Source organism: Oncorhynchus keta, chromosome 29 (genome assembly GCF_023373465.1).
Source record: "Oncorhynchus keta strain PuntledgeMale-10-30-2019 chromosome 29, Oket_V2, whole genome shotgun sequence".
NCBI classification, from domain to species: Eukaryota; Metazoa; Chordata; class Actinopteri; order Salmoniformes; family Salmonidae; genus Oncorhynchus; species Oncorhynchus keta.
Genome location: NC_068449.1, coordinates 19,680,679 through 19,697,016, shown reverse-complemented (window position 1 = coordinate 19,697,016; position 16,338 = coordinate 19,680,679). Strand labels below are relative to the sequence as shown.

General features: G+C 44.3%; 1 protein-coding gene across 3 annotated transcripts in view; it reads left to right on the top strand.

Annotated features, from left to right (window-relative positions):
• Positions 1–10,798, top strand: part of LOC118362414 (TOG array regulator of axonemal microtubules protein 1-like) — a 37,635-nt gene extending 26,837 nt beyond the window's left edge. For all 3 annotated transcript variants that reach the window (XM_035742723.2, XM_035742725.2, XM_035742724.2), the window contains exons 14-22: positions 1,244–1,349; positions 1,634–1,869; positions 2,047–2,205; positions 2,321–2,447; positions 6,422–6,537; positions 6,777–6,957; positions 7,172–7,391; positions 7,478–7,564; positions 7,892–10,798. In XM_035742723.2, the coding sequence (XP_035598616.1) occupies positions 1,244–1,349; positions 1,634–1,869; positions 2,047–2,205; positions 2,321–2,447; positions 6,422–6,537; positions 6,777–6,957; positions 7,172–7,391; positions 7,478–7,564; positions 7,892–8,151 (1,492 nt within the window). In that variant the 3' untranslated portion in view covers positions 8,152–10,798. The remainder of the gene's footprint in view (positions 1–1,243; positions 1,350–1,633; positions 1,870–2,046; positions 2,206–2,320; positions 2,448–6,421; positions 6,538–6,776; positions 6,958–7,171; positions 7,392–7,477; positions 7,565–7,891) is intronic.
• The last annotated feature ends 5,540 nt before the right edge of the window (positions 10,799–16,338 follow it).

Sequence of the window (16,338 nt, the reverse complement as noted above, 5' to 3'; positions counted from 1 at the left end):
TTTCCACATCACAATAACAGCACTTACAGTTGACCGGGGTAGCTCTAGAAGGGCAGAAATTTGACGAACTGACTTGTTGGAAAGGTGGCGTCCTATGACGTGCCATGTTGAAAGTCACTGTGCTCTTCAGTAAGGCCATTATAGTGTAAATGTTTGTTTATGGAGATTGCATGGCTGTGTGCTAGATTTTATACACCTGTCAGCAACGGGTGTGGCTGAAATAGCCAGATCCACTAATTTGAAGGGGTGTCCACATACTTTTCTATATAGTGTATATAGGGATTTCTGCACATTTTTTAAATATTTTTTTATGTAACCTTTATTTAACTAGGCAAGTCAGATTAAGAACAAATTCTTATTTACAATGACGGCCAAAACCGGACGACGCTGGGCCAATTGTGTGCCGCCCTATGGGACTCCCAATCAAGGCCGGATGTGATACAGCCTGGATTCGAACCAGGGAATGTAGTAGCGCCTCTAGCAAAGAAATACAGTGCCTTAGACCTCTGTGCCACTCGGGAGGATTCCGAGGACCCTGCAGGATCCGCTACCGCTTCCTCCTCCTTTCAGCTGCTGCTCAGTGCTCCGCTGCTGCGTAAACACAAAATAAAGTTTGAACACACGTAGTTCTTTGTTGTAACAGTAATCTATTGCAAACATAAGCACCACATAACATGCAGTGTAGCGATTTCATGTTCTTTTTTCAGGTGAGTTAGCCTATATGCAGCTATTTAGGCAAGCTATATGTATGCAGCATATCAAACAAGCAAGACACAGACAGGCAGTCAACATCGATTTAATGTGCAAACATAGGCTATTGGGAGGCAGACAGGCAGTCAATGTCATGGTGTTCTTTATTCAGCAACTCTGGCCATATGGCAGAAACGCTGATAGATTTGCCCCAATGCAATGTGTAGACTGCGTCTTGCTTGTGCTACAGTAATATCTGTTACAGCAGACAGAAGGTTGTAGCCTTCATAATATATTTTTTAAATGTTCTTTTTGCAGTTTGAGTTTGAGTTTTTAAGTGTTTTCTCTCCACAAGTCAACAACATTATTTGGGTATGAGTTAACATAATATTTACTTTTCACTGGACTTTTCATTTGTAACTGGACAGTTACTTTAACCAGATGCTATACTTCAACATTGTCTAGTAAGACCCTATGTCAAAAGTCAATGTATGACTGTTCTATGCAATGGATTGGATTTACAACATGTATTTTTCTCTATTTTTGATTGAAGGGAGAAGAAGATTGAGGGCCTGACCTTTCTCCGTGGTCTGACGCAGTACCATTCAGACATACTGCTTAACAGGCTGCATGACGTCTGTCTCGCACTCATCCAAGAGGTACGACCACGACTCCTCATTCTTTTAGTCTTCTATAAATGTTCACGTGAAACGGCAGTCCATTGTCCTGGGGACCTTCATCCAATCCCCTTCTATTCATAATCTCTGCCTCAATCAATTCAATACAGGGTGGTTCTTGTAGACTTTAGCCCTCGATGATTGATTTTCCCATGTCCTGATGAGGACATTTGACCATTCATTTGACCATCCTTCCTCAGATGTCTGATTATAATTTTTTTTATCTAACTGATTTAATGATATCATCTGAGTGTATTGCTCCTCAGGTGAGGAACCTTCGTTCGGGTGTGTCCCGTGTTGCGGTTGGGGCAATGGGTGAGCTGTACACTGCTCTGCAGAAGGGCATGGACCAGGAGCTGGAGGGCACAGCCAAGGCTCTGCTGCAGAAAGCTGGGGAGTCCAACGCCTTCATCAGACAGGATGTGGATGCAGCGTTGGACAGCATGGTGCAACACTGCACCCCGACACGCAGCCTGAATGCTCTGCTCACCAGCGGCCTCAGGTCAGACACACTCACAAGAGAGCACTTATAGCAGTTATTTACCTGAATTAGGGCTACATGCTTTGCGTGTAGACATTACATTTTTATCATGCTTGTATCTTATCATTAAAATAGGTCATTAGGCTTTATTTTCTATGTGGCGCTGACCACATCCCTGATATTGTCTCTTGTGAACAGTCACCTGAACTCTGTGGTGAGGAAGTGCGCGGGTCATCACATGGCCAACCTGATGGAGAACATTGGTGCTGCCCGCCTGCTGTCTGGAGTGAAAGACCTCACCGACCGATTACTACCTGCCGTCACCAAGCTGGCACAAGACTCCTCCCAGGAAGCTAGGTAGGGAGGGAATTCTGTTCAATACCAATGAGTGTTTGTTTTAATAGTAGCAGGTGTGTCTGTAATCAATAGAGTGAGTGACATTGTTTGACTCTGAGGCTGTTCTGCTCCTCAGGTACCAGGGACGCCGGATGCTGTTATTTCTGTCACTGCACAGTGATTTCGATAAGATGTTGGAGAAATATATCCCTGCCAAAGACCTGGCTCCCATCAGAGACACTGTCTTCACACTGAAGACTAAGGTACAGAACACTGTCTCCACACTGAACAGTAAGGTACAGCACACTGTCTCCACACTGAACACTAAGGTACAGAACACTGTCTCCACACTGAAGACTAAGGTACAGAACACTGTCTCCACACTGAACACTAAGGTACAGCACACTGTCTCCACACTGAACACTAAGGTACAGAACACTGTCTAACTGAGAAGGTGTGTGGGACTGTTATGAGTCATTCCTGTCTATTTTAGTCTCCCCTTGCTGGGGACTTGCGTTTTGAGACAAGACACTGTTACTGTAAGAAAGCAGCAGTTTAGACAGGAAACACCACATTCGTTTAAACATTTATTAGAAAAAACGACAATAAATGCAGTACATTAGTCTTTGCGTTAGGCTCTGCTCCTTCATGGTAGCTATACCAATGCCAAGGTATACTATACCAATGCCTCTGACTGTACAAAAGCAGAGCCCAAACAAGTGGAGGCTGGGGAGAGTGGTGGGAAAGCAGAAAACAGAAATGAATGGCGAGTAACGTGTTACAGCAATGGCATGTCACTAAGAACACCAGCACATGGCACTGGGCAGCAGCCATCAGAATGTGTGTGCAGAACCCGGTAAACTAAATAAACCGCCATATTAAGGTAGCGTGATGAATCAAATTGCTGCAATATCAGCTGATGCTATCAGTTGGGGTTCCTGTATGAACCTGCTGCACTTAATTTACAGTACCGGTCAAAAGTTTGGACACATCTACTCATTCCAGGGTTTTCCTTTATTTGTACTATTTTCTACATTGTAGAATAATAGAGAATACATCAAAACTATGAAATGACACATATGGAATTATGTAGTAACCAAATATTTAATATTTGAGATTCTTCAAAGAAGACACCTTATGCCTTTTTATTTACACTTTATTTAACTTCATATGGATCAACTTCCGGTGAAATTGCAGAGCGCGAAATTCAAATTAAATTACTATAAATATTTAACTTTCATGAAATCACAAGTGCAATACATCAAAAATAAAGCTTAACCTGTTGTTAATCCAGCCGCCGTGTCAGATTTCAAAAAGGCTGTACCGCGAAAGCAAACCATGCGATTATCTGAGGACAGCGCTCAGCACACATAACATTACAAACAGTTAGCAGCCAAGTAGATTAGTCACGAAAGTCAGAAATGGCAATACAATTAATCGCTTACCTTTGATGATCTTCGTATGGTTGCACTCACAAGACTCCCAGTTACACAATAAATATTTGTTTTCTTCGATGAAGTCCCTCTTTATATCCAAAAACCTCAATTTTGTTGGAGCGTTTTGTTCAGTAATCCAATGGCTCAAATGCGGTCACAACTGGCAGACGAAAATTTCAAATAGTATCCGTAAAGTTCGTAGAAACATGTCAAACAATGTTTACAATCAATCCTCAGGTTGTTTTTAGCCTAAATAATCGATAATATTTCAGCCGGACAATAACGTTGTCAATATAAAAGAAAAAGAAGAAAAGCGGGCTCTCGGTCGTGCGCAATAACCAGCTCTGGGGTCACCCCAGGGTCCACTCACTCAATGTGGTCATTCTCCCTCATGTTTCAGAATAAAAGCCTGAAACAATGACTAAAGACTGTTCACAACTAGTGGAAGCCATAGGGAACGGAAACTGGGTCCTATCCCTTTAAATGGTGGATAGGCTTTCATTTGGCAAAACAGCCATTTCAAAATAATGGCACTTCCTGGATGGATTTTCCTCAGGTTTTCGCCTGCCATATCAGTTCTGTTATACTCACATACATTATTTTAACAGTTTTGGAAACTTTAGAGTGTTTTCTATCCAAATCTACCAATTATATGCATATATAGCTTCTGGGCCTGAGTAGCAGGCAGTTTACTTTGGGCATGCTTTTCATCCAAAATTCCGATGCTGCCCCCTATCCTAAAAAAGTTAACCAGGTAGGCCAGTTGAGAACAAGTTCTCATTTACAACTGCGACCTAGCCAAGATAAAGCAAAGCAGTGCGACAAAAACAACACCACAGAGTTACACATAAACAAACGTACAGTCAATAACACAAACAAAAAATCTATGTACAGTGTGTGCAAATGTAGAAGAGTAAGGCAATAAATTCCATGGTGAAATAATTACAATTTAGCATTAACACTGGAGTGATAGATATGCAAGTCGAGATACTGGGGTGCAAGAGGATAAGTTACAATATGGGGATGAGGTAGTTGGGTGTGCTATTTACAGATTGGCTGTGTACATGTATAGTGATCAATAAGCTGCTCTGACAGCTGATGCTTATAGTTAGAGAGGGAAATATAAGTTTCCGGCAGAACTCTGAAGATAGATGGGAGGAAATAAATCCACATATGGTGTCCAGGACACAGCTGGGGGCTGAAGGGGGTCTATAACAAGCAGCAGCAATGGTGAGACACTTGTTTCTGGGAAAGGTGGATTTTTTAAAAGTATAATCTTGAATTGTTTGGGCACAGACCTGGATAGTATGACAGAACTCTGCAGTAAATTGCAACTCCGCCCACTTTGGCAGCTCTATCTTGTCGGAAAATGTTATAGTTAGGGATGGACATTTCTGGATTTTTGGTGGCCTTCCTAAGCAAGGATTCAGACACGGCTAGGACATCCGGGTTGGTGGAGTGTGCTAAAGCAGTGAATAAAACAAACTTAGGGAGGAGGCTTCTAATGTTAAAGCTGCCTTAAATGACAGCTTTGCACACTCTTAGCATTTTGTCGACCTGCTTCAAGAGCTGGAATGCATTTCAGTTAACAGGTGTGCCTTGTTAAAAGTTCATTTGTGGAATTTCTTCTTAATGCATTTGAGCCAATCATTTGTGTTGTGACAAGGTAGGGGTGGTATACAGAAGATAGCCCTATTTGGTAAAAGACCAAGTCCATATTATGAAGATATTATGAACATTTCAAGTGCAGTCGCAAAAAAACATCAAGCGCTATAATGAAACTGTCTCTCATGAGGACTGCCACAGGAAAGGAAGACCCAGAGTTACCTCTGTGGCAGAGGATACGTTCATTCGAGTTACCAGCTTCAGATTACAGCCCAAATAAATGCTTTACAGAGTTCAGTAACAGACACATCTCACCATCAACTGTTCAGAGGAGACTGTGTGAAATAGGCCTTCATGGTCAAATTGCTGCATAGAAACCACTACTAAAGGACACCAATAGAAGAAGAGACTTGCTTGGGCCAAGAAACACTAGCAATGGACATTAGACCAGTGGAAATGTGTCTTTGTCTTTGTGAGACGCAGCGTAGGTGAACGGATGATCTCTGCATGTGTGGTTCCCACCGTGAAGCATGGAGGAGGAGGTGTGATGGTGTGGGGGTGCTTTGCTGGTGACACTGTCTGGGATTTATTTCGAATTCAAGGCACACTTAACCAGCATGGCTACCACAGCATTCTGCAGCGATACACCATCCCATCTGGTTTGCACACATTATTTGTTTTTCAACAGGACAATGACCCAACACACCTCCAGGCTGTGTAAAGGCTATTTGACCAAGAAGAAGAGTGATGGAGTGCTGCATCAAATGACCTGGCCTCCACAATCACCTGACCTCAACCCAATTGAGATGGTTTGGGATGATTTGGACCGCAGAGTGAAGGAAAAGAAGCCAACAAGTTCTCAACATATGTGGGAACTCCTTCAAGACTGTTGGAAAAGCATTCCAGTTGAAGTTGGTTGAGAGAATGCCAAGAGTGTGCAAAACTGTCATCAAAGCAAAGGGTGGCTACTTTGAAGAATCTAACATCTAAAATATATTTTGATTTGTTTAACACTTTTTGGTTACTACATGATTACATTTGTGTTATTTCATAGTTTTGATGTCTTCATTGTTATTCTACAATGTAGAAAATAGTAATAAAAACAATTATACATTGAATGAGTAGGTGTCCAAACCTTTGACTGGTACTGTACATTTGTGTGATCTATGAGTTACGTGTGTTAATGTGTTCTGCAGGGCCTGGGAGAGATGCCCCAGGACACCCCGTCAGCCAGGGGCCGGCGTTCCCACCCTGGCAGTGGGACAGTGAGGGCCTCATCTCTCAACAGGGAACCACTCAAAGTGGTCAACAGGTGGGAAAACTCAGCACCAACTGAAACATGTAGCACTTTCCATACTATCCCTGAATTTAGTCTCTCTTCAAGTCAACATCTCTTATATACTGAACTGTTATGATTGAAGCCATGGCTAGCCTTGCTGTTTGTTTTTGCATTAGCACAGTTTGTGTCAATGAATGTAGAGTTTGTTCATGTGTGTATCCATCAGTATGAACTCCGTCTCCATGTCTTACCTACTGTTTGTGTATCTGCAGGCAGTCTGGGCAGTATAACGGAAGACCTCAAGCTCACAGCATTGCAGACAAGATCGAGTACATCAAGCAGCTCACAGCCCTGCTGGGTTCAAAGGACTTTAGAGAGCGCATCAAGGGCATCGACCAGCTAATGGTGGACTGCGAGCACAACCCCAACATGGTCATCAGCAGTATCTTTCCGGTAACTAATGTCTGCTGAACAAAACTGGATATTCTTTAGCCTCATATACCCTAACATCCTAAAGGCCGAAATACTCTGACTATCACAAAAAATACTAGCTATACATTTTATTGACGAAATCAACCATGCAAAGTACCATAGATAAAAATGGCCTGTGTAAGCAGGTCATAGTTGAATCTGTAGTAATGCTTCTCTCATCTCTCTGTCCTCGCAGGTGTTTGATGCCTTTAAGGCCAGACTGCAGGAGTCCAACAGTAAGGTCAACCTGTATGCTCTAGAGTCTCTGCAGAAGATTGTCACTGTGATGAAGGATAACCTTGCCCAGGTAATCTATATCCTGGTCCCAGCCATCGTGGACAATCACCTCAACTCCAAGAACAACGCTATCTACACTGCTGCTATTGGAGCCATCCACACACTCATCCAAAACCTGGGTGGGTGTCTGATGATGTTTCCCATCACATCATCTGGTTTGAGGCTTGAACGTAGCTTGACTTTTTGTGCTTGACTTTGTTCACAGATAACGCTCTCCTCCTCCAGCCCTTCTGCACCAAGGCCCAGTTCCTGAGTGGTAAGGCTAAGGTGGATCTCATAGAGAAGGTTGCAGGTATGTTCACTGAAACAGTTTGCTTGAGATATTCCCTTCAGTACCTAAGTTACATAGATGACACTTTGTAAACTTCATTTGGCTTTTAACATTTTGATTTGGATCTGAGTTGACAAAAGCTCTTAAGCAACAGTGCACTGGCAACTGTCTTTATTTCCTGTCACCCAAAGAGTCTTTAGCCTCTTAAAAGGAGGGAGAAACATATGTCAGGCCCATATGCTCTCAGCATTTCGTAAGTTCCTTGTTACAACATGTTTGAACTCTGCCAGCTGACTCCTCATCCTCCAACCTCCCTCCCCTCCTCTCCTCCTCTGGTCTGTCTTTCAGATCTGGTGATAGAATTATATCCCCGTAAGCCCCAGATGGTGGAACAGAAGGCGTTACCCCTGCTGTGGCACCTCCTGGGCACATCCAGCCACAGTGGCACTGTCCACGGCCGGGGTGGCAGCGTGCGGGGAGCCACCTCCAACCTGTGCCAAGCCCTCTACACCCACATGGGGCCTGGGCTGGCAGAGTTCGCCGCTTCCCAGTCTGCCAACGTCCACAAGAGCCTCAACGAGCTCATGAGGACCCTCTCCTACCCCTGAGGGCCCCTCAGAAAGCACCCCCCCAGACAGAAGAACAGAAACACTGACCCTCCTTAAAGACAGAGATGTTCTACATTTCTGATAGTGCCTGCACTTTTTTAACGTTACAGAGTATAGAAAGTCCTTAAGATGAGAGCCCTTAAATCAACCCTCTTCTCAGAAAGGAGCACAGGCAGACAGAGACTTCAGCTGTTGGCATCAGGTCTTACACTCTCAACAACCTGCTCTTTTTGCACTTTGAAGATGTCGCTAACTATCATGATAGTTGTCGTCATGAATATAGCTTGGTATGTATCGTCATATGATTGTTGATGTTGTTGTTTCTTATGAATCTTATTGTACGCATTTCGGAGACAACATTATGAAGAATGTACATTTGAAATGCACAAAAAGGAAACGGGACCTGAAAGATGTATATTTTAGCTGTTTCATTTGATGTGAAATTTCTAAGATGTCTTATATGGTTGTTTAAAAGATTTGTCAGAGTGAAGATTAATGATTTCAAATATTTTGTATAGCTCAAATATGTGATTGCACAGTACTAGCCTAATCTGTATGCTGTACGATGTTGCGGTATATAATGTATCTATTGTATATGGTTTGTAAATCTTATTGTAACAATTTGTTGATGAAGTGGTGTTCTGGCATGTCTTAGCGTTTTACTTTTTGCATGACCAAAATGTACTGATGTGATCAAAAAATATATTTATATTTTTGTTAAGGATATATATATATGTGTGTATATGTATGTGTATATATGTGTATATATATGTATATACAGTGAGGCAAAAAAGTATTTAGTCAGCCACCAATTGTGCAAGTTCTCCCACTTAAAAAGATGAGAGAGGCCTGTAATTTTCATCATAGGTACACTTCAACTATGACAGACAAAATGAGGGGGAAAAATCCACAAAATCACATTGTAGGATTTTTAATGAATTTATTTGCAAATGATGTTGGAAAATAAGTATTTGGTCAATAACAAAAGTTTATCTCAATACTTTGTTATATACCCTTTGTTGGCAATGACAGAGGTCAAACGTTTTCTGTAAGTCTTCACAAGGTTTTCACACACTGTTGCTGGTATTTTGGCCCATTCCTCCATGCAGATCTCCTCTAGAGCAGTGATGTTTTGGGGCTGTTGCTGGGCAACACTGACATTCAACTCCCTCCAAAGATTTTCCATGGGGTTGAGATCTGGAGACTGGCTAGGCCACTCCAGGACCTTGAAATGCTTCTTACGAAGCCACTCCTTCGTTGCCCGGGCGGTGTGTTTGGGATCATTGTCATGCTGAAAGACCCAGCCACGTTTCATCTTCAATGCCCTTGCTGATGGAAGGAGGTTTTCACTCAAAATCTCACGATACATGGCCCCATTCATTCTTTCCTTTACACGGATCAGTCGTCCTGGTCCCTTTGCAGAAAAACAGCCCCAAATCATGATGTTTCCAACCCCATGCTTCACAGTAGGTATGGTGTTCTTTGGATGCAACTCAGCATTCTTTGTCCTCCAAACACAACGAGTTGAGTTTTTACCAAAAAGTTATATTTTGGTTTCATCTGACCATATGACATTCTCCCAATCTTCTTCTGGATCATCCAAATGCTCTCTAGCAAACTTCAGACGGGCCTGGACATGTACTGGCTTAAGCAGGGGGACACGTCTGGCACTGCAGGATATGAGTCCCTGGCGGCGTAGTGTGTTACTGATGGTAGGCTTTGTTACTTTGGTCTCAGCTCTCTGCAGGTCATTCACTAGGTCCCCCCCATGTGGTTCTGGGATTTTTGCTCACAGTTATTGTGATCATTTTGACCCCACGGGGTGAGATCTTGCGTGGAGCCCCAGACCGAGGGAGATTATCAGTGGTCTTTTATGTCTTCAATTTCCTAATAATTGCTCCCACAGTTGATTTCTTCAAACCAAGCTGCTTACCTATTGCAGATTCAGTCTTCCCAGCCTGGTGCAGGTCTACAATTTTGTTTCTGGTGTACTTTGACAGCTCTTTGGTCTTGGCCATAGTGGAGTTTGGAGTGTGACTGTTTGAAGTTGTGGACAGGTGTCTTTTATACTGATAACAAGTTCAAACAGGTGCCATTAATACAGGTAATGAGTGGAGGACAGAGGAACCTCTTAAAGAAGAAGTTACAGGTCTGTGAGAGCCAGAAATCTTGCTTGTTTGTAGGTGACCAAATACTTATTTTCCACCATAATTTGCAAATAAATTCATTAAAAATCCTACAATCTGATTTTCTGGAGAGAAAAAAATCTCATTTTGTCTGTCATAGTTGAAGTGTACCTATGATGAAAATTACAGGCGTCTCATCTTTTTAAGTGGGAGAACTTGCACAATTGGTGGCTGACTAAATACTTTTTTGCCCCACTGTATATATATGTATGTGTGTACACTGATGCCTAGCTCAACTTTGGGTGTAAACCAATGATACTGGCTGAGTGTAACATTGAAACCATTTATCTTTAAACTAACGACTGATACAGAGACGGTGAAGCCCAGGTCTGTGATTCTGTTTCATTATAGTGCCAGTCTTAACGTAGCCTTTCACTATTCTATGTTTAAATTATATTGAAATTGTTTGTTAACGAGATGAAAGACCGACTGATAATTAAAGTGTTTATTTCTATAAACTATATGCTTTGTTTTTTTATTTATGTACTTTATTGCTTCACATCTTTGTTGTAAAGAGAACTTTCCTATTTCCTATATCCATTGTAATGCCTCAGCTCAGTGTGGTTGGCCTTGTTGCCTTGTGTCGCCTAAAGGGGGAAAGATGTGTGCTCCTGGTCTTTAACTGTCTTGAGGAAGAGGGCGCTGTAAGGTAAGGATCTATTTCCAATTAGTTGGATTAGACATACAAGATTGGGCATCTGAGTCGGTTATTAAAACAAGACAACTGTCACTGATTTACACGATTTGCTTTTATTTACATGTAAATAAATACAAAAATTAGTTTAGTTACATGTCAAATAATAGCAAAGCAAAAGATTGTAGAAAATGTTAAGTTCCTTGAGAAGCTAGTTCTCATTGACATACAGTACCAGTCAAATGTTTGGACACCTACTCATTCCAGGGTTTTTCATAAATGTTACTATTTTGTGAAGACGTCAAAACTGAAATAACACATGGAATCATTTGGAAACCAAAAAAGTGTTAAACAAATCAAAATAAATGTTATATTTGAGATTCTTCAAAGTAGTCGAATTCGTGGTCGAATTGCTGCAAAGAAACCAGTACTAAAGTACAACAACAACAAGAAGATACTTACTTGTGCCAAGAAACTCTAGCAATGGACATTTGACCAGTGGACATCTACCCTTTGGTCTGATGAGTCCAAATGTAAGATTTTTGGTTCCAACCTCTGTGTCTTTGTGAGACGCAGAGTAGGTGAACAGATGATCTCTGCATGTGTAGTTCCCACCGTGAAGTATGGAGCAAGAGGTGTGAGGGTGCTATGCTGGTGACACTTAATTTATTTTGAATTCAAGGCACACTTAACCAGCATGGCTACCACAGCATTCTGCAGCAATATGCCACCCATCTGGTTTGCGCTTAGTGGGACTATCATTTGTTTTTCAACAGGACAATGACCCAACACACCTCCAGGCTGTGTAAGGGCTATTTGACCAGGAAGGAGAGTGATGGAGTGCTGCATCAAATGACCTGGCCTCCACAATTACCTGACATCAACCCAATTTGTTTAACACTTTTTTGGTTACTATATGATTCCATATGTGTTTTTTTTTCATAGGTTTGATGTCTTCAATTTTATTCTACAATGTAGAAAATAGTCAAATAAAGAAAAACCCTTGAATGAGGTGTTCTAAAACCTTTGACCGGTAGTGTATTTTGATTTGTTTAACACATTTTTGTTTACTACATGATTTCATATGTGTTATTTTATAGTTTTCATGTCTTCACAAAAGAAAAACCCTTGAATGAGTAGGTGTGTCCGAACTTTTGACTGGTACTACCCAATTCACATAAATGGTTCGCTCCTACAGATAGTGAGTCAGGTGCGCAGGTTTCATTATGCGCCAGTAATAGCCAGCCTCCTGTGCTTTTCACGCACGACAGTTTCTAGGGAGGTGGTCACCAAGGCATTTGTAGATGATCACCAAACATTTCTGTAAAAACTACGATAAAGCCTTGTGTTTTGTGCTGTTGGTGTTAGGTGCACTTGATTCAGCAGCCATAGCAGCGGGAAGGCAAAGTGTCAGCATTTTGAACTATTTAATGTGTCTGCTTATTGCTTAGATCACTGTGTCTGCACAGTTTCCTCGAAAAAGAAGCCTCGAGCGCACAGCAAAGTTGATGACTTGAGACTAAATGAATACAGCAAAGAGCTTCTAAGTATGTTCATGTTAAATTGTTATTCAGCACGGTCAACATTTTGTTCAACACTTTTAGGCCTATAAGTGTGTTTCTGATTTTGTGTCCCAAAGCTAGCGTTCCCACTACTTCCACTCACACTACAACCAGCACTGCAGCTGTAATGAATGAGTACAGCAAAGTGTTTCCAAAGCTTGCGTTGTTATTATTAGCGGCTTGTCCTTTTTAATATCGAGGAATATTTCACTGTCTCTGATCGGTCATCGGAGTGATAACATGAATCGCCATCAGCTGGAAGACTGTGTCCTCTTTTCTCAGCGGAGGGAGGGAGAGAGGTTTGATTTGTTTGATCGTAGCTAGCTACATAGCCGTCTTTGTATCAAAGATAATTGTGTAGTCTAGAGCGATTTTCTAGGTTAGCTAGCCAGCTATTGTCATTCTTTTAACGCAACGTAACGTAATCAACACTGCTAGCTAGCCAGCTAGCCCCCGAATAGCAGCACTGTAGAAACTATTACACTCAACGGAACGACTTGATTAGTGTAGTGTCAACAACGCAGCCACTGCCAGCTAGCCTACAAAGTCAACAACGCAGCCACTGCCAGCTAGCCTACTTCAGCAGTACTGTATCATTTTAATCATTTTAGTCAATAAGATTCTTGCTACGTAAGCTTAACTTTCTGAACATTCGAGACGTGTAGTCCACTTGTCATTCCAATCTCCTTGCATTAGCGTAGCCTCTTCTGTAGCCTGTCAACTATGTGTCTGTCCATCCCTGTTCTCTCCTCTCTGCACAGACCATACAAACGCTCCACACCGCGTGGCCGCGGCCACCCTAATCTGGTGGTCCCAGCGCGCACGACCCACGTGGAGTTCCAGGTCTCCGGTAGCCTCTGGAACTGCCGATCTGCTGGCCAACAAGGCAGAGTTCATCTCAGCCTATGCCTCCCTCCAGTCCCTCGACTTCTTGGCACTGACGGAAACATGGATCACCACAGATAACACTACTACTCCTACTGCTCTCTCTTCGTCCGCCCACGTGTTCTCGCACACCCCGAGAGCTTCTGGTCAGCGGGGTGGTGGCACCGGGATCCTCATCTCTCCCAAGTGGTCATTCTCTCTTTCTCCCCTTACCCATCTGTCTATCGCCTCCTTTGAATTCCATGCTGTCACAGTTACCAGCCCTTTCAAGCTTAACATCCTTATCATTTATCGCCCTCCAGGTTCCCTCGGAGAGTTCATCAATGAGCTTGATGCCTTGATAAGCTCCTTTCCTGAGGACGGCTCACCTCTCACAGTTCTGGGCGACTTTAACCTCCCCACGTCTACCTTTGACTCATTCCTCTCTGCCTCCTTCTTTCCACTCCTCTCCTCTTTTGACCTCACCCTCTCACCTTGCCCCCCTACTCACAAGGCAGGCAATACGCTCGACCTCATCTTTACTAGATGCTGTTCTTCCACTAACCTCATTGCAACTCCCCTCCAAGTCTCCGACCACTACCTTGTATCCTTTTCCCTCTCGCTCTCATCCAACACTTCCCACACTGCCCCTACTCGGATGGTATCGCGCCGTCCCAACCTTCGCTCTCTCTCCCCCGCTACTCTCTCCTCTTCCATCCTATCATCTCTTCCCTCTGCTCAAACCTTCTCCAACCTATCTCCTGATTCTGCCTCCTCAACCCTCCCTTTCTGCATCCTTTGACTCTCTATGTCCCCTATCCTCCAGGCCGGCTCGGTCCTCCCCTCCCGCTCCGTGGCTCGACGACTCATTGCGAGCTCACAGAACAGGGCTCCGGGCAGCCGAGCGGAAATGGAGGAAAAGTCGCCTCCCTGCGGACCTGGCATCCTTTCACTCCCTCCTCTCTACATTTTCCTCCTCTGTCTCTGCTGCTAAAGCCACTTTCTACCACTCTAAATTCCAAGCATCTGCCTCTAACCCTAGGAAGCTCTTTGCCACCTTCTCCTCCCTCCTGGATCCTCCTCCCCCTCCCCCCCCTCCTCCCTCTCTGCAGATGACTTCGTCAACCATTTTGAAAAGAGGGTCGACGACATCCGATCCTCGTTTGCTAAGTCAAACGACACCGCTGGTTCTGCTCACACTGCCCTACCCTGTGCTCTGACCTCTTTCTCCCCTCTCTCTCCAGATGAAATCTTGCGTCTTGTGACGGCCGGCCGCCCAACAACCTGCCCGCTTGACCCTATCCCCTCCTCTCTTCTCCAGACCATTTCCGGAGACCTTCTCCCTTACCTCACCTCGCTCATCAACTCATCCCTGACCGCTGGCTACGTCCCTTCCATCTTCAAGAGAGCGAGAGTTGCACCCCTTCTGAAAAAACCTACACTCGATCCCTCCGATGTCAACAACTACAGACCAGTATCCCTTCTTTCTTTTCTCTCCAAAACTCTTGAACGTGCCGTCCTTGGCCAGCTCTCCCGCTATCTCTCTCAGAATGACCTTCTTGATCCAAATCAGTCAGGTTTCAAGACTAGTCATTCAACTGAGACTGCTCTTCTCTGTATCACGGAGGCGCTCCGCACTGCTAAAGCTAACTCTCTCTCCTCTGCTCTCATCCTTCTAGACCTATCGGCTGCCTTCGATACTGTGAACCATCAGATCCTCCTCTCCACCCTCTCCGAGTTGGGCATCTCCGGCGCGGCCCACGCTTGATTGCGTCCTACCTGACAGGTCGCTCCTACCAGGTGGCGTGGCGAGAATCTGTCTCCTCACCACGCGCTCACCACTGGTGTCCCCCAGGGGGCTCTGTTCTAGGCCCTCTCCTATTCTCGCTATACACCAAGTCACTTGGCTCTGTCATAACCTCACATGGTCTCTCCTATCATTGCTATGCAGACGACACACAATTAATCTTCTCCTTTCCCCCTTCTGATGACCAGGTGGCGAATCGCATCTCTGCATGTCTGGCAGACATATCAGTGTGGATGACGGATCACCACCTCAAGCTGAACCTCGGCAAGACGGAGCTGCTCTTCCTCCCGGGGAAGGACTGCCCGTTCCATGATCTCGCCATCACGGTTGACAACTCCATTGTGTCCTCCTCCCAGAGCGCTAAGAACCTTGGCGTGATCCTGGACAACACGCTGTCGTTCTCAACTAACATCAAGGCGGTGGCCCGTTCCTGTAGGTTCATGCTCTACAACATCCGCAGAGTACGACCCTGCCTCACACAGGAAGCGGCGCAGGTCCTAATCCAGGCACTTGTCATCTCCCGTCTGGATTACTGCAACTCGCTGTTGGCTGGGCTCCCTGCCTGTGCCATTATACCCCTACAACTCATCCAGAACGCCGCAGCCCGTCTGGTGTTCAACCTTCCCAAGTTCTCTCACGTCACCCCGCTCCTCCGCTCTCTCCACTGGCTTCCAGTTGAAGCTCGCATCCGCTACAAGACCATGGTGCTTGCCTACGGAGCTGCGAGGGGAACGGCACCTCAGTACCTCCAGGCTCTGATCAGGCCCTACACCCAAACAAGGGCACTGCGTTCATCCACCTCTGGCCTGCTCGCCTCCCTACCACTGAGGAAGTACAGTTCCCGCTCAGCCCAGTCAAAACTGTTCGCTGCTCTGGCCCCCCAATGGTGGAACAAACTCCCTCACGACGCCAGGACACCGGAGACACCTGAAACCCCACCTCTTTAAGGAATACCTAGGATAGGATAAGCAATCCTTCTCACCCCCCTAAAAGATTTAGATGCACTATTGTAAAGTGGCTGTTCCACTGGATGTCATAAGGTGAATGCACCAATTTGTAAGTCGCTCTGGATAAGAGCGTCTGCTAAATGAGTTAAATGTAAATGTTAAATGTAGGAGGGAAGGTGAGTCAGGT